Below are 22,028 nucleotides of genomic sequence, written 5' to 3'. Positions count from 1 at the left end.
TTCCCTGTGGTTTTCACGCTCCCAGAGACTTTAAGTCATTCCTGGATGACTTGTGATGCCTGATGCAAAGTCACTGCTATGTGAATGGTTGCTGGCTCAGGGCAAATTCAAGGTTTGCTTTTCGGGACTTTCTGGAGTTTTTCTCCCACGAATGTTTTCAATCTGCGGTTGACTGAACCCGCAGATAGAGAACCTGTGCATGTGGAGGGCCAACGGCATACACGAGATGTTCATCCCGGTTGAGCCAAGAGACAGAATTACAGGCAGATTAATTACAGGTCATTTTCCTCTACCTGTTCCTGTCCTGACTGGGCCTGAGCAGGTTCTACTCTTATAGTCAAAAACACGTAGTCTTCAAAGATATTTCCTATATTTTAAATATTTTTGCCTAAAAAATGGGAGGGTTGAGTTTTTTCCTAAGTGTTTACATGTTTAGGAGGGACGAGCAAAGAGCTCCATTGTGCCCCCTCAAATGGTAACTAGAACTCCACCTCCCAGGTCAGGCTGGGGCTGTGCAGAATGAGGGCGAGCACCCTTGGGAGTGGGGCATGGGATCTCCACTCCCCTTCCCCACCACCTCCCAGGAATCACAGCTGACAAGACGGTGGGGTCGTGAAACCACCCCAGCTCCTAACCAAGCCCCCCTCGAGGAAGGACACCAGGGGAATACCAGCCCAGCCCTCCCAGAGCAACCCCCAACCACCACTGCGCCCCTCCCCCACTCCAACACAGGCTGGCCCTGGAGGCGGCCCCTTTCTGCCCTTCTCCCTTCACCTCTCCCACTGGCAGTGGAGCGACTAACCGACAGACGCAGGTGCTTTGGAGGTGGGGGCGGTGCCAGCAGCCAAGGGGTTAATGGTTTGGGCAGGGGCTGGGCGTGGGACGCAAGGGTCAGATGTTCCTCTGGGATGGGGACCGGCGCGCAGGCTGCTATTCCAGAGCTCTGATCACAGTCACCTATTTATAGCGCTGGGGGGCCCTCCCCACACGGGCGGCAGAGAGGCGGCTCTGCTGCAATGTCACCCCGCGTCACCGCCACTGCGGGCTGCCGGCACCTGCCGCTGCCGCAGGAGATACAGAGAAGAGACCCCGGGGCCGCCAGGCACTGTGTGGGGTGGGGAAGCGGCCGGCCACATGGGCAGCACCATGGAGCCCCCCGGGGGCGGCTACCTGCACCTGGGAGCTGTGACGTCCCCGGTGGGCACTGCCCGCGCGCTGCAGCTGGCCTTCGGCTGCACCACCTTCAGCCTGGTGGCCCACCGGGGCGGCTTTGCGGGCGTCCAGGGCACCTTCTGTATGGCCGCCTGGGGCTTCTGCTTCGCACTCTCGGTCCTGGTGGTGGCCTGTGAGCTCACCCGGCTGCACGGCTGCCTGCGCCTGTCCTGGGGAAACTTCACGGCAGCCTTCGCCATGCTGGCCACGCTGCTGTCCGCCACGGCCGCCGTCATCTACCCGCTCTACTTCACGCGGCTGGAGTGCCCGCCCGAGCCCGAGGGCTGTGCCACCAGGGACTTCCGCCTGGCAGCCAGCGTCTTCGCGGGGCTCCTCTTCTTGGCTTATGCCGCAGAGGTGGCCCTGACCCGAGCCCGGCCAGGCCAGGTGGCCAGCTACATGGCCACTGTGTCGGGGCTCCTCAAGATCGTCCAGGCCTTCGTAGCCTGCATCATATTCGGCGCACTGGTCCACGACAGCCGCTACGGGCGCTACATGGCCACCCAGTGGTGTGTGGCCGTCTACAGCCTGTGCTTCCTGGCCACGGTGGCCGTGGTGGCCCTCAGCGTGATGGGACACACGGGGAACCTGGGCTGCCCCTTCGACCGCGTGGTGGTGATGTACACCTTCCTGGCCGTGCTCCTCTATCTCAGTGCTGCGGTCATCTGGCCCGTCTTCTGTTTCGACCCCAAGTACGGGGAGCCCAGGAGGCCCCCCGACTGCCTGACGGGCAGCTGTCCCTGGGACAGCCAGCTGGTGGTGGCCACCTTCACCTACGTCAACCTGCTCCTCTACGTCGCCGACCTGGCCTACTCCCAGAGGATCCGCTTTGTGCCCACCTTGTAGCTGGACAGGCAGCGATCCACCCACCTCTGCTTTCAGAGGTCACGAAGGGACCCAGGTGAACCCAGACCCCCAAGGATGAGCAGAGGGAGGTAGCCAGGAGAGCTGGGCCTGGACTTCTGGCGGCCCCAGCAGCTGCGCTTGGGGTGGGGCGGAGGGGGCCAGAGCGGCAGGTGAGGCTTCTGCCAGGCGGCTCCCACCCCTCTCCCCGCTCCCTGTCTGTCTCTGTCTCCGTCGCTCTCCCTTTGCTGGCACTCCCTGTCTTAGTGCTGGGCAGTGTAACACATGAAAATCCTTTGAAGCAGCTGCTGTTATGACCCGCTTTGCAGATGGGGACCCCGAGGCTGGGATTAAGGAGTCCGCCCTAACTGTCCACCAGGGTCTGGAGCCCACGTTTGGGCTGAGTGACCTAAGTAGAGTTGAAAAGGGGACAGTTCCCAGAGGTGTGGGAAGGAGTTGGAAGGGAGCCCAGGAGGGGGCCAGAGCTGGGCCAGCGCAGGGGTGTGGAGCAGTGCCCGGAACCCTGGAAGGACAGCTGCCCAAAGAGGGCCCTACTGGGGCATCCGGGCCGGCCCCAGGAGAAGGAGCTGGGAATCAGGACTCATGGCTCGCCGGCCTCCTCCTCATCACAGTCTCTTGAAGCCAAGCAAGGATGCTGGAGCTGACGCCCGGGGCCTCCCATCGTCTACCCACCCCTCATGCAGCAGCTTCTGCAGTGCCCACCGTGAGTCCCGAGGGGCTGGCCTGGGGCAGCCCTGACCCAGAGGAGGGCCAACCTGGGGCAGCCACTGGGACATGGCGTCTGGGCACCAGACACCTCACTGGTGCTCACAGGCCCACGACCTCCACTCAAATGTTCATTTGCCTGACCACTGACAGCCAGGGCCCGCTGGGGCCCTTGTCCCCCACACTGCAGCCAGCTTCTCCCACTCAAAAGCCCAGACTGGGCCAGCCCACCGGCCAACCGAGCACAGCAGTCACTTGACCCCGTCTGGTCCACGGCCTTGAGCAGGAAATAAACACCAACGCTGATTTGCGCTGAGCAGTTTCTGCTGAGGAGGCGGTGGCCAGAGGGCGCGGGGGCCACCTGCAGCTCCTGGGTGCTGCCAGAGAAGGGCCTAGACTGGGCCTGGCTGAGGAAGGAGGCAGCTGTCAGGGGCCAGGGTCCTCTGGCGATGAGGGGCAGCCTCCCAAGGAAGGGGTTCAGCAGTGTCCTCTGGGTGGGGAGCAAGGGGAGGAGGAGGGGGAAGGAACCTGAGGCACTCACCAGCCCCACACGCCCTCCTCCGCCCCTTGGGCTTTCCTGCCTCCTGGCAGCAGAGCCCCAGCAGCTTACAGGCACAGGGTCCCAGGGCTCCCTGTGCTGGTGCTGTGCCCAGCAAGAGAGAAACTGCCCACCCGCCCACTGGGGAGGGCACACGCACAGGGTCCTTTAACCTGGAGAGGCTTGAGTTTAGCAGCAGATCCTGGAGGTGTGGAGCTGCTACTGTGTTTGGAGGTGTCCTGAGGACCCTGCCTGACGTCGGGGTGGGGTGCGTTATCAGGTGACCAAGCAATTTCTGGGTCACACCCTACCCTGACCATGGGGAGGCTGGGATGGTTTTCCTTCCTTGTCTAACCAAATTTCTGAAATGAGCTATCTGTCACCAACTCCCCAATTTCCTCACTGTCCTGTGGACTTCTGCTCTCACAGCTCCATCCACCCTAAGCTTCTAAGAACCTGGTAGGGGGAGATGGAGGAGGGAAGTGGTTCCAGTCTCATGACAGGCACGGCAGATGTCCTCTGTCCTCTAAGAGGCTGGCCTGGGGATCGTCCTGATGATGCCCGCTCCCTGGACCAGGGACTCTCGCTCCCTGGACCGGGGACTCTCACTTCCTGGGGGAGGGGCTTATCTGCTCTTGCCACTTGAGAAACAACTCTTTTTAAAGGAGGGGCTCTGTACTTTGACGGTAAACATCTGGGTGAGAAGTGGTGGGAACCCCGCCCAGGTTTGTGTCTCTGGGTCTGAGTCTGGGCCACTCCCCCGAGCAGTCCATCCCAGACAGGAACTTAATACAGCTCTCCCCTGCACCTGCATACGAGGGTGAGGACTGAAGGCCAGGACAGACGAACATCTGCGGAGACCTGGAAATCAGCCATGTACACATGCTCACTACACAGTGGTCTGGTGCTCCTGGTTATTGTGTCAAGGAGAACTCACAGCCCTGCTTCTGGGGCACAAACGTCCAAGCAATGCTGAAATTACTTTAGAACAGCCTGTCATCACTTAAGATAGAGAACAGAGAGAATAAAGCTGCTCACTCTCTCCCTGGTGGGGGATGGGTTGTCAATGATGATTGCTCTTAACCCTGCTGCTGACTGGGACCCCAGACTATCCTGAAGCCCAAACAGACTCAGCGCATATGAACCCTGCACACATCCTCAGGGAGACAGGACTGGAGCCCTGTTCTCCTAAAAACCCAGGGCCAAAAAAGTTCCACAGATGCTGCAGACAAGATGTCAAGAGACACAGGGTGCTCGGTGGGAACTAGGGCACGACAGGATCATCTTCCTGTCTGTTAGCTGACACCACCCACCCCGAGCTTGAGGAGGTCCACGTGGTAACAGGCCTGTGGTCCCCCATGTCAGGCAGCTTCCAAAGGGCCCCTGAGCCTTAGAAGAGACTTGCAGAGGAGAGACTCCAGGCGGGAAGGAGTCCAGCTCTCAGGGGATGACCTAGACTTCCCAGGTGCCTCCCGGTTCTGATATCCCGAGAAGGCATGAGATACCGTTTCTGAGCCTCCTGGAACAATAAAAAAAAAATTTAAGTGACGAAATATAGTATCAAAACAGTGATATACCGCAAATTTTTTTTGTAAATTGTGTTCAATTCTCTCCCCTCAAAAAAGCAAGAAAGCAAGCAAAACAGCAAAAAAAAAAAAAAAGGCAATACAAGAAAGAAGAGAAAGAAAAAATGCTACTCAGTTGGGCTCCTCCAAACGCGACGATCAAGTTAGTAACAGTAAGCGCGGGCCACGTGGTCAGGGACGCAGCCTGACCTGTCGGTGTCCGTGGCCAACGACAGGGTCCCGTGTGGGGAGCCCCCGCCCAGGGCCGCTCTTTGAGGGCCGGGCTCCCGCCGCCCCTCCCCCGGCGCTCTCAGGTCCCAGGAGCGGTCCTGGGTCCCCAAGGAGGGGCCCAAGGGGAGGGGGGATTCGGAGGCCGAGGTCCAGAGGGCGGAGGTCGGGTGGACCAGGGTCCGCGGCCGCGGATCCAGGGGCGTAGGTCCCGAGGAGCGCGGGTCCGCGGGACGTTCCGAAGGGGCGCGGATTCGGGGGCATGGATTCCGGCGGGACTGGGTCTGGGGGCCGGCGTCCGAAGGGCGCGGGATCGGGACCGCCGGGGAGACGGGGCCCCACGGGAGGGGGCGGGGCGAGCAGATGATGCAATGGCTCCTCGGCACCGCCCGCGGCCTCGGATTGGTCGGCGCCAAGGCGACCGCGCCTCGGACTGGCTGGAGCGCCGAGGGCGGGGCCGCTGGGCGCGGGTGCCGCGTGGCGGGCGCAGTGCTTCGGAGAGGGGGCGACCCGCGCGGGGTAACTGGGTAACTCGGAGCCAGACTCCGGTCCGGCTCCGGCGGGCGGTGGTTCCGCTAGGCAGAGGGAGATGCGCGCCCGCGCCCTCGGCTCCGGCGTGGAGAGAGCTCTACCGGGGCTCCCAGACCTGGACAGGGTCCTTGGGCGTGGGGAGGCCGACTAGGGCTTGGGGGCGCCCGGGCGCCGATCGGGCCCCCTGCCCACGGCCAATTCCTGTCCCCTTACGGAGGCGAGCGCGCCCCTTCCTGCCCCTTGTCTGGGACCCTCGGGAGCGGGTCGGGAGGCTATGGTGGGCGGGAGCATCGGAGCAGGGGAGCATTAGACCGGCTGGGATGGGGGTGGTGGAGTGGCTAGGAGGCCTGGCACTGCCCGCCTAACTTCCTGCGCTGGATTCTGCCCCATTGTCCCGCATCTGCTCCTGCAGAGCCGGTGCCAGCTGTGAGGGCGTGGGCGCAAGCCTCCGGACACCATGAGTGTGGGCTTCATCGGAGCTGGCCAGCTGGCCTTTGCCCTGGCCAAGGGCTTCACAGCAGCAGGTAGGCCCTGTCGCCAGGAAGGGTCCAGGGGTGAGAGGGTCGGCCAGTTACCCTTCACTAGCCTGAAGGGTCAAAGTGAGGTTTTGGTAACTTGCCTCATTTGAGCCCGTGAGAAAAGGTAGCCTTGGGATGTTTGGAGTAAGGTGGGGGTGGCTCATAACCTGGGTGGTGGAATTTCTGCTTTCCCTCCTGGGAATGTGGGGGAGGGACGTCAGGACTGGCCTTGAGGGAGCAACTCCGTCTCCCACAGGAGTGCTGGCTGCCCACAAGATAATGGCCAGCTCCCCAGACATGGACCTGGCCACCGTTTCTGCTCTCAGGGTAGGTGCACCATGGAGGGTGATCGGCAGCTGTGCCCACAGTGGTCAGTCAGTGGCTGGAGGCAGGTGTGTGACTCTTAGCCCTGGAGGACCAGGAGTAGAGCCCCCAGTTGGGGAGGGGGACTCCATGGCACAGCCCCCCACCCCAGTGAGAAGAGGGTCCCTGAGCTGGAGTATCTCAAAGACCCTGCCTCTTGACCTCCCCCTCACTCAGTTCTTGGGACTTGGGTGACAGGCACCTGTGCAGCTGGTGGGGAGGGGGTGCTGGTTGGAATGGGGTTCCTCAGGTGGAACCACCAGAGAGGGCCACAGTGGGGACAGGGGAGACAAACCTGGGGGCTGAACACAGCTTTGATTTGCCACAGCTGAGTTAGGGCCCCAGGTCCAAGGGTGGGGACAGGCTCCCAGCTTGAGACCCCTACCCGCATTACCATTCCCATCGGGAAAGCAGGGGTCAGGGGGCTGCAGCCTGCAACCCTAGGTGGAGTGCGCCAGGACTGTGGCACAGATGCAGCTTCCCTTTTCTGGCTGCAAAAAGGACACCTTCCAGAAGCTTCCTCCATTTTTGGGTTTTAAGGGCAGTTAGGGGGTGTCAGAGCTGCATGCCCTGAGCCGCCAGCCCTGCAGTGCCCACACTCCTAGCATCCTCTCTGCTGCTCTACACATGGGGCCCTCGGCCTTGGAGGATACTAAGAGGACCAGCCAGCCATCAGGGAGGCTGAGCCTGCCTGATGCTCCCTGCAGAAGATGGGGGTGAACCTGACACCCCACAACAAGGAGACCGTGCAGCACAGCGACGTGCTCTTCCTGGCCGTGAAGCCACACATCATCCCCTTCATCCTGGATGAGATCGGCGCCGACATTGAGGAGCGGCACATCATGGTGTCCTGCGCAGCTGGCGTCACTATCAGCTCCATTGAGAAGGTGGGTGCTGCGGATCGAGGCCCAGCGGGATCTGGAGACAGGGTGGACGTGTGCGCTGGCCCGCTCTGCACCTCGGTTCTCCATCTGTGAGGTGGGTGTGCTGGTGCGGCCCACAGTGTGAATGCATTTGGGAGAGCACATTCACACCCGCACCCGGCACGGCCTGGTGTGCAAGGGGCTGGGATGGACACATAGCCGGCTTCTCTTCCAGAAGCTGATGGTGTACCAGCCAGCCCCCAAAGTCATCCGCTGCATGACCAACACGCCGGTCGTGGTGCGGGAGGGGGCCACTGTGTACGCCACGGGCACCCACGCCCAGGTGGAGGATGGTAGACTCCTGGAGCAGCTGATGGGCAGCGTGGGCTTCTGTACAGAGGTGGAGGAGGACCTGATTGACGCCGTCACAGGGCTCAGTGGCAGCGGCCCAGCCTACGTGAGGACTGGGGAGGGTGGGCGGTGGTTGGCATGTCCCAGGACCTCAGGGTACACCTGCTGGTCTTCTACCCTCCTCCTTGCTCTGGGCCACTGTGGACAGAGCTGCTGGACTCACTATTGCCCGGAGGAAGAGGAGACAAGACCTGGGACAGCAGCCTGGGTGCTCTCTCCCGGCAGGCGTTCACAGCCCTGGACGCACTGGCTGACGGGGGCGTGAAGATGGGGCTCCCGCGGCGCCTGGCCGTCCGCCTCGGGGCCCAGGCTCTGCTGGTCAGTGTTTTTCCCAACCCTCTGGTGGGGGCCACTGCTTGCCAGGACCAAGGCTGGTGCACTGGGGCGGATGGGTGGAGCATCAGTGGGTGCTGGGGGGGCTGGGGCTGGGGGCAGTGCCCTCACAGCCTTCAGCAACCCCGCCTGGCTTCAGGGGGCCGCCAAGATGCTACTGGACTCTGAACAGCACCCAGGCCAGCTCAAGGACAACGTCTGCTCTCCTGGTGGGGCCACCATCCATGCCTTGCACGTCCTGGAGAGCGGGGGCTTCCGCTCCCTGCTCATCAACGCGGTGGAGGCCTCCTGCATCCGCACACGGTGGGCCCCCGCCACTGCCCACCTGCTCAGTCATTCACGCAGCAGCTGCTTCTCAAGCTTTGGCCTGGCACCAGGCAGGGCACGGGGAGCCCTGAGGTTCCCTGGGGTTACAGTGGGCAGCATCCCTCACTACCTTCCATCATTCTGCGAGGAGGGGCTGTCTCTGGGCCCGGACTGTGTGCCCCACGTCATTACATTACCTGTGGCTTCAGTCTGGGGTGACCACCCGAGATGGGGAGGCAGGCAAGGGGGACCAGGGGCGGGTGGTACCATCTTCCTCTCGGCCTTCCTGGGAGACTGAGAGAGTCCCAGGTGCGCTGGCACAAGGGAGGCTCGATGCGAGCAGAGAAAACCAGAGAGCAGGGGACCGACACAGTCTGACATCTGGGCTCGGAGTCACGGCCCCAGGTTCAGGTCTGCAGGGTGGACAGGCACCTTTCTCACCACCCTGCCTGCTCTCCAGTCCAAGCCCATGTGTACCCCAGTGCTACCCCATGACAGTGAGGCTCTGGCATGGGGCGGCCCTCCTGGCACCAGCCTTTGGGGAGATAGGTGAGCCTAGGTCTGGTCAAGGCCATGGGGGCTCTGCATCTGAGGGGCTGCTGGTAGACTGGGGATCCTGAGCTGACACGAACGAGGTGAGAGGCAGCTGGGCAGCAGTCTAGGGGAGGGGTGGCTGGCAGAGGGGCCTGCAGGAGCAAAGGCCTTGAGTCAGGAGTGACAGCCAGCAGCCTCCTGGGCTGACAGGTGCTGGGAGCTGGGGCTTCCTCCCTCTTCCCCTTGGACACCTGGGCTTCGGAAGGAGGCGGGGCCCTGGACCCAGCCCTCCTCAACTGTCTCCCCAGAGAGCTGCAGTCCATGGCCGACCGGGAGAAGGTCTCACCAGCCGCCATCAAGAAGACCATCCTGGACAAGGTGAAGCTGGACTCCCCTCCCGGGGCCTCACTGGCCCCTTCTGGCCACTCCAAGCTGCTCACCCGTAGCCTGGCCCCAGCAGGCAAGAAGGAGTGAGGTGCCCAACCTGCCTTCTCCTCCTGGGCTCAGAGCTCCTCGCTGGGTGTCTAGCTCCAGGCCGCACAGGGTATCTTCATCATGGCCCACTGCCCACGGCTCTGGTCCACTCGCTTCAGTGGGGCTGGAGCCAGGGAGGGGGCACGCCACTTTCCAGTGGGAACCTCCACAGCCCCTGACTGTCCTGGTCCAGAACAGGGAAGGATTCTCTCAGCTCAGTGCCCTCTTCCTCCACCCTCAAACCAAGTCACTTTCCTCCAGAGCTCAGGAGGCCTGGGGGTCTCCACCCCCCGCGGTCAGCTGGCTTGACCTTGAGCACAAAAGGTCAAGGTCCCCCCTCCACCCACCCCCCAACCATGAAGGCCCAGCCAAGGAGGGAACCCACTCCTGACCTCTCTCCACCTTCCAGTCACAACTCCTTCCTCAGTGTGGGAAGGACCCAAGGGTCCCTGGCATCCAGCAGGAGGGACTCTGGTTCTTGGCCAGCTGGACATTTGAAAAAGGGCTCTCAGAATGGTTCAACTTCCGAGGCCATCAGCACACTCACACCATCATCTTCTGTTCCTGACCCGACCCGCAGATGTCTGACTTTAGGTTAAATAAATTGATTTCCAGTCCCAGTGCCCTGACTTCTAACTCTGTTGCCACATGTGGAGGGAGCCCCCCCGCCCTGTGCCAGAGGGCTGTCGCTGCCCAGTGTAATGCTGGAGACTGAGCCGACAGCCCACAGGCCTGGAGCTCTGTGTCCTGAGGCAGCCATCCTGGCTGGTGGGGCTCAGTTTCCCAGTGAGCAGAGGACGAAGGAGCTTCTGGAAGGGTGCTGCCCCTTGGGCTGTGGTCACTAGAGGCATGACTGGAAGTGGGCACTGTAGGCTGGGCTTGGCATACCCTGCTGTGGGAGGGGCCCAGCCGCAGCATCTCCCTTGCCTCCCACTTTGGTGGGGGCAGATATGTCCCCAGCTCACCAAGGCAAGGCCAGGGGCAGGTGAGGAAGGAACACCCTAGGAAGGTGTGTTAGGGTTCACCAGAGCAACCACTTGTAGGAGATGGCCCAGTCAGGCTGACATAAAATTAACCATCACAGGAGACCCACAGAGGAGCTGCTGAGGGTCAGAACCCTTTATGGGGCCAGGATGGCTCACATTTGTTCAATCAACAAACAGTTACTGAGCACAGAGACAGTAAAACAAGGCCCCTTGCCTCCAGAGGCTGATACTCACACACACACACCCCCTACCTGGGCGAGTATGTCAGAGGAGTGGGGCTGAGTGACTGTAGGGCATTAGGTGGGGGGTACCCAGGTGACGTGTTGGGTCCCTTGAGGGGTAGGGGTGGGGTTCAGGAGAGCTTCCAGGCAGAAGTTTTCCAGGAACACACTGCAAGGTCACATCTCCGATTCATTTCCTTCCCCTGGGCCCACTTAGAACCAAAGCGCAGTGCATGTTGGGTGGGTAGGGGGAGTTCTCTGGGGACAGGGACACAGCCTTGCAAATCTAAGGGAGAAAGGAGACACGGAAAACAAGAAAACACGTAACAGAGCAAGCGAGAGGCAAGACTGCATCCCTCATCCCAGTCAGTCCCCATGTCCCAACTGCCGAAGGCTCTCGTGGGGCCTGGAGTCCCTGCAGGGTCCTCCTAAGGCATGAGCCCCCAGCACAGGCCCCCACCCTGTGCTGTGAGCTCCCTGGCAGAGACCTGGAGGTGCAGGGAAACCCTGGCACCCTCCCTTTGAGGAAAAGATTTCCCGGAAGAGATTGTCCCACAGGCCACACATCTGCCCAGGACCGAAGCTGTCCCCTAACTGTCCCCTAACTTTCCCCTTCAAGTCGAGGCCAGCCTCACTGTTTGAGCACCTGCTGCGTGTCAGGTGCTGACCAATAAGACGAGGGGGGCGTGCTGCTGTAACAGGTGCCCAGGGTCCAGGGTCTGGAGGAAGCCAGCAGGTGACTGTGGAGTGAGCGATCACACATCACAGCCTTGCAGGAGGCAAGGGGCCTGGGCGAGCTTTGCAGAGGCTTTGCACCAACCCATGAAGAACACTCCGGATTTCAGCAGGCAGGAGTGCAAGCCTTGGTCCCAAACAAAGCAAAGGCCAGGGGTGGGGAAGTGGGCAGAGTCAGACAGGCTATGACTTTTAAGTGAGCATCCACCATCCCCAGGGCCAATCACCTGGGCATCAGTGTTTCTGGATGGCACCACTGTCCCTGCTCAGGCGGGGTGACACTAAGTGAAGAGACAGGATCCACCATAACCCGTGTGGCCTGCCAAAGCCCTGCCACAGGGACTGTGTGTACACCACCCAAGGATAGCTTAGACCCACATGCCTGCTGAGCAGATCCAGGAGAAGGAGGTAGTGGCTGGTGGTGAGGATGCTGGCGGAGACGGGGCCTCTTTCTTGGCATCAGGAGTAAGTCTTTGTGGTTTAGTACATGAAGAGTTGCAGGCTTTAGAAGTCATGGCTCAGGTATATGAAGGCCCGAGAGTCTATGAGATGTGGGCTACACCCAATGCAGGGGGACACGCCTGGCGCTTAAAGAGCACAGGATGATCGGACAACCACATGCAACCCTACAAAGCAGGTGACAAGGTGCTGTGGGATTCAGAGGGAAGCTACTGGAGTCCGGTAGGGGGAGCTTCTGACCCCGCGATGCCCCCTGGCTCTGGGGGCCTCCTGGGTTGGCCCTCATCATTCATTCACTGAACTCCCCTGAGGACTCCGCAGCCTGTCCCTCGCTCCTCCTCTTTCAGCTCACCTGATCACACAAGCCTCCCTGGCAGTGTGGGTCACCCTACCTGGTTTTACGCCTGGGAAGGGAAGTCCAGAATTTGGAAGTAGAAACGGGATCCCTTCAAATTGCCTTCCTCTTTTGGCCACCTCTTTCTCTGGGAATTTCAAATAGCGGTGAGAACTCCTTACAGAAAGCGCAGGAGCAGACAGACTGGTGACCTCAGTTCCAGGCAGATGTTGATGAAACGGGAAAGGAAACATGCAGTTCCTACACCAACTATCATTCAACGAATGTTTACCGCACACCCACTCTGAGCAGGAGTCGTTCTAGGAGCCGCCTGAGCCCTTGTCACTAGTGTGAGATCTCGGGGCGTTGGGTGAAGGCAGACCACGCTACTCAGAGGACCCTGGAGGTGGTCTTGAGACCTAAGTTTGAATCCTGGACAAGCCCTTCACCACCCGGAGCCTGCGGGTCATCTGTGAGCCAAGCCACTGTTCCCGGCAGGGCTGAGGCCCGCTCCACAGTTGAAGAGGCAGTGCGTGCAGAGCCTGCCAGGTGGTATCAGAAACACCATGAGAATCTTCTGCATTATGCGTGGGTACTTCGGGTCCGCACCTGGCCCCCGCACACGTGGCTTTTAAAGTCTCTACTCACAAGGCTCAGGAAAGCAGCTGAGCGGCTCCAGGAGGCCCCGCCCGGAGGGGGCGAGGCCAGCGCGGAGCGCGCGCCCGTGCTAGTCCCGCGAGACCTCACTCGGCGGGCGCGGCGCGCGTTGCCCAGGCAACGGCGGCCGGGCGCGCAGGCGTAGTGCGGGCGCGCCCCGCCCCCGCCCCCGCCCCCGCCGCCGCCGCCGCTGCCGCCGCCGCGCCTTCCCCTTTAAGCCTCGGTCGGTCGCGTCGCCGCTTCATGAATGGAGCCCACGTGACCAAACATCATGTGACGTCTGTGGAGCGGCAGCAGCGGCGGCGGCGGCGGCGGCGGCGGCGGATCCCCAGCCCCGAGCCTGGTCCGACCCGGCCTTCCCAGCGCGCTCGGCCCGGCCCGCTCAGGCGGCGAGCCCCCACCCAGGGCCCGGAGCTCCCGCGCGGCCCAGCCCCGCGCGGCTTCGGAGTGCCCGCCTCGCCCCGCCCCGGCCTCGGCCCGCCGGGCCCGCAGTGTGGTGGGTGAGTGCGGCGGCCGCCCGGGCCGGGGCGGGGGCGGGGGCCGGGCTGGGGGCGGTCAGGGGCGGCTGAGGGCTCCGAGTCGGGGGCAGAGGCCAGCGGAGCCGCGGCTCCTCCTGGCCACCTGGGGCCGCGCGGGCTGGGCGCTCCGGGCTTCGGGTCTGCCCCGCGCCGTGCTGGCGGCCCGTGCCTCGATTTCCCCACTGGTCAAGAGCGGCTCCTGGCCCCTGCGCCCGGGGTGCTGGGGTGGGCGCGGGGGTCCGCGGGGGGCGGCGCGGGGCTGCGTGGGGCTGGCTCCGTGGAGCCCGGGCGTCCTGGAGGGAGGGGCGGTGGGGGTGGCGGGAGGAAAGGGTGGGGTCGAGCGGGGCACCCAGGGCTCCACCGAAGAGCACGTCGGCCCCGGCCTGAGCTGCTGATTCATCAGGTGTCTGTGTCAACGCCTCCCCGGCGCGGGGGTCCTCGGCGGGCTGGGGGAGGAGGCGGCACGTGAGGGGGCTGGGAAGACCCTGCTCGCGCCGGCTTCGCTCCGTCACACGCTGCCAGAGCCCAGAGGGAGACTTGCTGAGTCATCAGCATGAGGTCACTCGATGCTTGTCCTGGTGCCTGGGGGGATTTGAGCTAGGGGCCTGAGAGGCCGGGAAACGTGGGGTGAGCGGGAAACGGTGGGGAGTGGGAAGGGGCCAGGCCCCGAGCTCGGTCTCCTGTTTAAGTTTGGGCTGATGTGCGGGTTGAAAAAAGGGTGAGTGGGCAGTAAATGAAGGGGTCTCAGTGCAGGTTTCCCCCAGGGTGGCAGGTAAAGTCCCTGGCCTGTCCATCCCCTCCCAGGCAGGCTCTTCGCAGGCTACTGGTCTCTGACCTGCGTCTGGGACAGTTCCCCAAACTGGGAAATAGTTCTCTGAGTAAGAAAGGGGAGGAGCTTAGGGGGGCCGTGCTTGCGGGGCCGGGAAGCAGGCCTCCCTTATGACTGGTCAGGTTGGCTAGGCTGGGCAGCCTCTGGGAAGGGAGGAGAGGGAGAAAGACGGGTGCCTGTCCTGGGTGACAGTGGACAGGGCAGGGGACAAGTAGGCGCAGCTGTACCAGGAAATTGCAAATGAGAGGAAGCAGCAGGACTTAGACTTCAGGGGAGCGAGGTGTCTGGTGAGCAGGCCCTGCCTCTCTTTGTAGCCTGGCCTTGTGGTCTGGATTGAGGCTGAGGATGGTGGTAGCTTTGAGGCCTCCTAGCCTTCAGGGCGTAGCAGGTGGGCCGGTGTGGATGGCATGAGTCCAAGAATCCTAATCACCTCACAGTTGTCCCACTTGAGTTTGGGACTCAGTGTTGTGCAGGTTGGCAAAGAACGTGGCCCTGATGGGTGTTGGACCAGGTGGTGGGGACTCCCGGGGAGTGACAGCCTGAGGGTGGTGTGGCCTGAGCCACCTTTCCCGGGTGTGTGGGTGGTTTCTGGTCTCCAGAGGCGAAGGAGTGTTTCATCTAGACCAGAGCTGATCCTTTTTGCCCAGGAGTTCGTGGCTGGGTAAGGCTGACCTTGTGGTTGGTTCTTGGGGATGCCCCCCAACACCGTGCCCCCCCACGGAGCCCTGGGCTTTTAGATGCCAGATGTTTTAACATTTCTGCTGATCTTTTGGCTGGATTTTATGCCCTAGAAAAATGCAGATTCCTGGAGGGTTATTTCTTTAAATCTTCTCAGTTACTTCTGTTTTGGTGGAAATTAAGCTCTAGAGTTTTTCCAGAGGGCTTCTGGAGGAGGCATTTCTGAAGGGCAGGGTAGGAGTGTGGCAGGCTAGATGGGGGTGCTAGAGCACCCAAGGCCATGCCCACCTGGGAGGTTTGGCCATGGTGTTTGCAGGAAAGGAGAAGGCGCAGAGGCTGTCTGGTTTCCTTTCTGGTGTCCATGCTCTGGAGTTTGGGCCTAGGGGAAGGGGTTGGAGTGCTCAGCTTGAGTGGGTGGTCATAGGTACCTTGGAGGATTCAGGCCCTTTGGACCACCCATGCTTACTCCACAAGGTGGGCTCAGCCTGGGAGGGTTGGGGGCAGCTTCTCCTGGATCCAGCCTCTGGGATCCTCACCCTCTGGCTTCTAGAGATACTCTGAGCCATCAGTCCCAACCCATGCCCAAAGGCTGGCTCTGTCCTGCCATGTGTGTCCCCAGGTAGCAGAGACTGGGCCAGGAGGCTGGAAGCACCGGCTCTGCTGAGACCTGCCCCTCCCCCACCACAACACTCGCACACCTTTGATTCCGAGGCCGTTGGCTGCACTTGTGCTGAGTTCAGGGCTTCTGTGGAGGGTGAAATCTGTCGAGGAGGCACTTTTCGGTTCCCAGCCGCCACGCTCTGCACTTTTCTGTGCGATCTCTTCAGGAAGTCACCGTGTGCTCAGTGTCCGGGGGTGGAGGGAGGATGGCGGGTGGGAGAAGCTGCTGCCAGTGCTTTTTCTGTGGGCTGTCGGTGGTGGGACCAGTGCGGTGACCCTGTACCCCTACTCCGGCTCAAGGCCCCGAGGAGGTCTCTTCCAGCTCCTCCCGGAGGCCTTGCTCCCTGGGTAGGTGTGGGGTCCTGAGGCTCTTCTGACCTCCAGCTCGTCTGCGCCATCCCTGGCGCAAGGCTGGGTGAGGAGGGGTCTCTGCCCTGAGTGAGCGTGTGCCTCCCCCTCACCACGCTTTGCTCCCTGACAAGGGCAAGGAGGCATCCCAGTCCGGTCCGCATTAGGCCTCCACTTACCTCCCTGTGTCTGACTCGGAAGTCACGGTTGGAGTGGAGGGCGGAGGGGAACCAGGAATCCCAGGGTTAAGTGGATAAAAATGTTCCTGGCAGGGCTGCAGTAAGTGAGGGCAGGGTGTAGAAAGGGTGACCAAGTAGGTGGGAGGGGACCCTCTGGTTTTTGTTCCCTGCCTTGTGGGTGCTGACCCTGGTCAGGGTACTGGAGAACAGTTTGTGGCCCAGAGAGGGGCTGAGGTGGCCCCCTCTGGGCATCTTGTGGGCGCTCTTGTGAAACACCCTGGATGGGGTGGGGCAGGGGCACAAGAGGCTGTAACCCAAAGCCACAGGATGGTTACTCCATCAGCAGCAGAGGTGGACAGACAGGACGGAGGGGCGTGGGGCCCGAGCTTTTCCGGCAGGGGTGTCTGCCACCGGGAGGTGGGGGACTCCCACCAGTGCGAAGACAGAGTCAGAGCTAGTTGGACAACCCTGGGTGATTCTCTTCACAGTGAGCAGTCTGGGAGGAGTCACTCTCCCACTTCTCCCCGGTGAGGACGGCCCCCCAAGCCTTTGTGGGAGCAGGGTTTTGTCCCAGGCTGGCTTAGGGGAGGTGGCTGCAGTGAGTAGAGCCTGGGAGTGCACACGCACAGGGTCTCTGGTCCAGCCCTCACCTGCCATTGGCCAGGCTGGCCTTTCTGGCCCCAGCAGCTTGCTGGGCTGACAGTCCCCTGGGGCTGTGTTGGCTGGTGGCCTTGGGGAGTGCCAGGCCGGTGAGAGAGTGCGCGGGAGCGATGTGCTGAGTCAGCATGACTCGCCAGGAACAGCCAAGCTCTGGGGCGCACTGGGGTTATTTTTAAAGCTCCCGGCTTCCTTCTAGGCTGGCCCCTCCCGCATCCTTCTAATCTCTCTCCTGGCCCCTCTTCTTGCTTCTGCCTCCTTAACAGTCGTCCAGTTCCCCTTCCCCCATCAGACCCTCCTGGCCTCCCACCTGGTTCCCTAGGGGCAGGGTGGACAGGGAGCAGCCCAGCTCGGGAGAGGCCTGAGGCCAGGTATCTGGGGGTGTGAGAGGGCTCAAGGGCTGTGTGTGGACTGGGGCAGGGCAGGGGGCAGCCTCCAGGGTCCTGACCTCTGCTCCCTATCTCGCAGAGTGCCTGTTTGCTGTGCCCCCAGGTTATGACGACCCCCAATAAAGGAAACAAGGCCTTGAAGGTGAGCAGACAGGGTGGGCACTGTCTTGGGGCTGGGGCGGCATCTGGGCGGGTGGCCCCTACTTGGCCCGTGACCTCGTGCCCTGTGCTCTCCGCAGGTGAAGCGGGAGCCGGGCGAGAATGGCACCAGCCTGACGGATGAGGAGCTGGTGACCATGTCAGTGCGGGAGCTGAACCAGCACCTGCGGGGCCTGTCCAAGGAGGAGATCATCCAGCTGAAGCAGCGCCGGCGCACGCTCAAGAACCGCGGCTATGCCGCCAGCTGCCGCGTGAAGCGGGTGACCCAGAAGGAGGAGCTGGAAAAGCAGAAGGCGGAGCTGCAGCAGGAGGTGGAGAAGCTGGCCTCGGAAAACGCCAGCATGAAGCTGGAGCTCGACGCCCTGCGCTCCAAGTACGAGGCCCTGCAGAACTTCGCCAGGACCGTGGCCCGAAGCCCCGTGGCGCCAGCTCGAGGCCCCCTGGCTGCCGGCTTGGGGCCCCTCGTCCCCGGCAAGGTGGCCGCCACCAGCGTCATCACGATAGTCAAGTCCAAGACGGACGCCCGGTCGTAGGGACGCGCGCTGGCCCAGGCGGGTTTGCAAGGGGCCACTTGGCACGTGGTGAATCGGCAGCCCTGTCCCCTTCCTCCCCCTTCCTGTCCTCCTCTTCGCTCCCCTCCTCCTCCCTCCTCCCTCCCCTGCAAAGCACAACCTGTACCCCAGGGGCGCCGGGCTGAGCCCCTTGACCTCGTCGTTGTCATCGTGTGTTTTGTACGTTGGGATTGGTCGGTTCGGTGGTGACGTGCGGTCGCCCCAGCCTCCTTGGTACCAAGGGCAGGTGGGCTTGGCATCCAGAATTGGCCCTGTGGGAAGGCATGGAGGGAAGAGTTGAGCAGGTGCTCTGGGACATGTGTGTCCCTGAGCGGGGAGGGCTTCAGGGCAAGAGAGGCCCCCAGGCTAGCCAGAGGCCGGGTGCTTCACCCTCAGCTCGGCTGGCGGGCAGAGGTGGGCACTGCTCAAAAGAGTAGGGTGTCCCCGAGGGCCCTGGATGGGCAGGCCACCTGTCTGGCGCTGGGGCGGTGGGGCGTCGTGTGGCTGTGAGCCAGGGGCCTTGGCGCTCGTGCCTGACGCGTCGCACTGAATAAGACCAAATCACTGGTTGTGAGCGTAGTGAAGGGTGTGTCCAGTGTCCTGCGATGGGTCCCGTGTCACTGTTTACATGACCTATTTGTGTGGTTACATAGCCCTTTATTTAAAAGAGAGAAGTTCCTTTTACGAAGTTATTAAATTATATGTTTAAAAGTTAAAGGAAAAAAAAGCTGCAGAGTATTTATAAAACTGTCTTTTTAAAAAAAGAAAAAAAGCAACAACATTTGACCACAAAAACAGAAAAGGGAAGAAAGTATAATAGAAATTTTGCTAGTTTAAAAAAAGAAAAAATCCTTTTCTTGTAAACTTGCAGACAAGTCTTTGTGGCTGTTGGAGTTTAGTTTTTATATACACAGAGTTATCAGATGTTATTTATAAAACTTAGTTTAAAAAAAAAGACAAAAAAAAAAGCCGAGCCGCGAGCGACCAAGGCGCGTCCTCTCTGCTATCTCTTTTGCAATTGTACCGAAAGTGACTTACTCCTTTGCCCTTCCTGCTTCCGTCTCTTGCCGGTGCCGTGGTGTCGTCCGTGCCTGGTGAGGTCTTGTGCAGCGTCACGTGCTGGTGCTTCTGGTGACCTTTGACCTGTGGGTGTCACTTCTTGTGTCTGTTCTCCCGTGTTTGTGTTCCGCATCTGGTTGTGGTTTTGATTCTGCCGGCTTGTCAGGCCCAGGCTGGGGGGCCAGGCCGCGCTCAATCCAACAGAGCTTGGGGGTCTGGGCTTGCCAGCCTGGCTTCTTCTGCCCCAGGGGTCAGATGTGGGGCACCCCCACCTCCACCTGCTGACCCTTGGCCTTGCATGTGGGTCTCAGGCTCAGGCTGATCCAGCAGCAGGGTTTGTGAAATGGGGGCCATCCCCGGGACCCCCGGCACTACTTCCTTGCCCACCACCTCTGGTCCTGGTGGGAGTTTTGCAAGGACCCAGGAGTCCCTGTTTGTACCCACAGGGCCAGAGCCAAGCTGCCCCCGGCTGTCTTCCTCCTGGCCTCCAGTCAACGAGTTCAGGCTCCAGCCACCGACCCAGGGTTTGTCCCTGTGGGTCTCACGTGGGCTTCGGCAGGGGAACCCCAGGAGCCCACTGCCCACTCGTCCCAGAACTATTTCCATGCTGCAGGGCAGTGCTTCCCAGGCAGAACCAGGTGGTTTCGGGGCCTACCTGGGCAGCCCCTTCTCCTTGCCTGGGGACCTGGGGGTCTCCGCCAGTGCCAGACAAGGGCTACGGTCTCCAGGGACAGGCCCTGTCCCTCGTCTCCCCCAAACATGCTGGCAGCTCTCAGCTTTGGGCCTCCTTCCACCTCCCTGTGGGGTCTGTGTCTTCCAGGGGCCCACCGCCTGGCTGGCGGAGGTGCTTCTCCGGGGCTGAGTCAACTCCCCCTCCTGGCCGCTTAGGGGAGGCAACCAGTCTTCCAGACTTGGCTTGGGCAGCTGCTTGTAGGCACATGAAGAGGCGACTCCCCTGACTCTGGCCACGTGGGCCTTGGCCACTCCTTGGGGTCACTAATTGGGGACCCTGAACCCCTGAAAAAGTACAGAAGTGGGCTGATGAAGAGAAGAACCATGTGGCCTGGTGAGGTTTGACATTGTGGGCAGCAAGATCTTCACCCCAGAGTCTGACCCAGTGTACCCAGGTCAGGGGTAGGAGGAGGGACACGCTGTCAGCTGCTGTCGCCTTGATGGGCTGCTCTTGGCACTAGATGCTCAGAGACTCCTGGCTGTACCCTGGTGACGTCCAGTGGAGATTTTGACAGTGGACTCTGAATCACTGAGTGGCTTCCTTCGCCTCCTGCAGTCTGGCTTTGTCTCCCGGGGCCTGGATGAGAGTGGTTGATGTTGGTTGTCGCAGCGAGTTGGAATCCCATCCTAGGAATCCGTAAAGAGGTCATGGCCTGTCCTGGACTGGGGAGGGACGGGCTCCCCATGTCTGAGTATGCTCCCCACTTTTTTCCTGGCTGAGAGGAGGTGGTTCATCTCTGTGCACCCCTGCCAGGCTGTAGACCTGGAGAGAGGAGGGTGGGCATGTGCTGAACAGAAACTGCAGGTCCTTGGTTTGGTTTACAGATGCTTCTGGAGTTAGGCTGTGTTTCCTTTGGAGGTTTTTGCATTTGGAGCAGTTATTCCTTGGGTCTGGTGAGCATCCTGCTCCCATCAACCAGCCTCGCAGGGCCGCTCAGCCCCCTCTCCCCTTTACCTTGGTTCTTGACCTTGATCCTGTGTCCACATGTGAATGGTTGGCGTCTTTCTGATTCTCATTGATTCATTTTTCCCAGTGTGAACGTGTTGTGTTCTCTCTCAACTTTTCTGACACGGCGAACTGAGGGCTTTGGCTGAGGCCAAGTCTTGCAAACTTGTTCGCTAAGTATAACGCTCACCGTTCTACACACCTTGCCCTTGCCTGACTCCACCCTTATCTGGACGTGGACACAGATTTCAGAGCAGAACCCTTTGGGAACAGGTCAGCCCCTGCCCAGAGTGTGGCTCCAGGGAGCCCTCTCCGTGGCCCCTGGCCCCTGCTCTGGGTGGCGCTGTTTGTGCAGGTGAGATGCTACGGCTGCTGTGTGGGGTGTTGGCTTCTGCTGAGTGCTAGACCTCCTGGTCCATGCTTTAGGTCTGTGCACAACCCTGGCTGTCAGCCGCAGCCTCGATGGTCAGTGCCTGGGCCCAGGGCTCTGATCAGCTGCAGCCTGCTTTGGGACAAGCTCCATCCCATTTCACCTGCCTCCCTCTCTGGGGTGGCGGAGTGGCCGGTTGGCCACAGTTCCAGTCCACAGCTGGGAAGCCTCAGCCTGCAGCACAGTTTCCGCTGTAGGATCTTGTAAGTTACTTTTTTAGGCTGTGGTTTGGTGAAAGGAACCAACACATTAACGATTTTTTCCCCCAGAAGCCACTGAATAATTCTTTTTGGCGCGTTTTCACCTTCCTGTTGGCTGTCTGGTTTTGGAGCAGATGGGAAGAGCGGAGGACACCCAGAGGCAGGGGTGTGCCCTTGAGACTAATGGCCTGTCCTGCTCTGGCCTGTGTGTCCTGAGAGTGTGCTGTACTTGTTGGGCCAGTTGCACCCATTCCTTCCCCACCCTGGAGCAGCAGCCTTGGTACGTGGGTGTCCCTTGAGTCTGAGCTGGAGTGTCGGAGAGCAGGTTCCCGATGACCTGTTAAGGGGGACCCCTCCAATAACCTCATGTCCCAGCCCCACCCTTCTCCCCATCCCCTCAGTCCGCTAGTCCCTGAAGCCTTTAACCAAACAGGAGTGGGTACAGAAAGCCTTCTCCTGGCATCTGAGGGCGGCAGGACAAAGGCTGTGCAGTGTCCCGTCCTGCTGCCCTCCCAGCACTGAGAGGGTGGGCCAAGCGGAGTTGATCAGACCCTTCCTGCCCTGCCTAGGACTGAAGACAGGAGGTGGCGGGGTACCTGCGATCTGCCAGGGCAGGTGGGGTTGTTGAAGGTCCAGGTGGGGAGGGGCCTCAGCTGGGGCACCTGGGCTGACCTGGGGTGGTGGTGGCCTCGCGCCCTCCCTGCCCTGTGCAGTATTTATTGCTAAATTATTGTCCAGGAGGGGCGGCACTGGACCGGGCCCCGGGTATTTATTGCTGTACATAGTGTATGTTTGTGATATATAAGGTTTTCTTTATTTTGTATATGATCAATAAAAACCTTTTAAAGAGACTGGC

At 61.0% G+C, this 22,028-nt stretch overlaps 3 protein-coding genes across 9 annotated transcripts; all 3 read left to right on the top strand.

The window, feature by feature from the left end:
• Positions 1-1,134: 1,134 nt before the first annotated feature.
• On the top strand, positions 1,135-2,058 carry MYADML2 (myeloid associated differentiation marker like 2). The gene has a single exon (XM_006199461.4). The coding sequence runs from the start codon at positions 1,135-1,137 to the stop codon at positions 2,056-2,058; it is 924 nt and encodes a 307-aa protein (XP_006199523.3).
• Positions 2,059-5,555: 3,497 nt separating this feature from the next.
• On the top strand, positions 5,556-10,065 carry PYCR1 (pyrroline-5-carboxylate reductase 1). Of its 3 annotated transcripts, none has more exons than XM_006199459.4 (8): positions 5,556-5,631; positions 6,056-6,167; positions 6,418-6,488; positions 7,232-7,411; positions 7,623-7,844; positions 8,024-8,116; positions 8,271-8,434; positions 9,280-10,065. In XM_006199459.4, the coding sequence occupies exons 2-8, from the start codon at positions 6,101-6,103 to the stop codon at positions 9,443-9,445; spliced, it is 963 nt and encodes a 320-aa protein (XP_006199521.1). In that variant the 5' UTR covers positions 5,556-5,631; positions 6,056-6,100; the 3' UTR covers positions 9,446-10,065. The 3 variants fall into 3 exon arrangements, with proteins under 3 accessions (XP_006199521.1, XP_072795971.1, XP_031531829.1); XM_072939870.1 differs by having other exon boundaries at positions 5,599-5,639; XM_031675969.2 differs by lacking the exon at positions 5,556-5,631 and adding an exon at positions 5,646-5,860.
• Positions 10,066-13,031: 2,966 nt separating this feature from the next.
• MAFG (MAF bZIP transcription factor G) lies at positions 13,032-22,023 on the top strand. 5 transcript variants are annotated; one of them, XM_072939866.1, is made up of 3 exons: positions 13,032-13,333; positions 17,175-17,237; positions 17,335-22,023. In XM_072939866.1, the coding sequence occupies exons 2-3, from the start codon at positions 17,202-17,204 to the stop codon at positions 17,785-17,787; spliced, it is 489 nt and encodes a 162-aa protein (XP_072795967.1). In that variant the 5' UTR covers positions 13,032-13,333; positions 17,175-17,201; the 3' UTR covers positions 17,788-22,023. The 5 variants fall into 5 exon arrangements, with proteins under 5 accessions (XP_072795967.1, XP_072795966.1, XP_072795970.1 ...); XM_072939865.1 differs by having other exon boundaries at positions 13,033-13,337; XM_072939869.1 differs by lacking the exon at positions 13,032-13,333 and adding an exon at positions 13,787-13,913.
• The last annotated feature ends 5 nt before the right edge of the window (positions 22,024-22,028 follow it).

Source organism: Vicugna pacos, chromosome 16 (genome assembly GCF_048564905.1).
Source record: "Vicugna pacos chromosome 16, VicPac4, whole genome shotgun sequence".
NCBI lineage: Eukaryota > Metazoa > Chordata > Mammalia > Artiodactyla > Camelidae > Vicugna > Vicugna pacos.
This window is presented reverse-complemented; position numbering and strand designations above follow the sequence as displayed.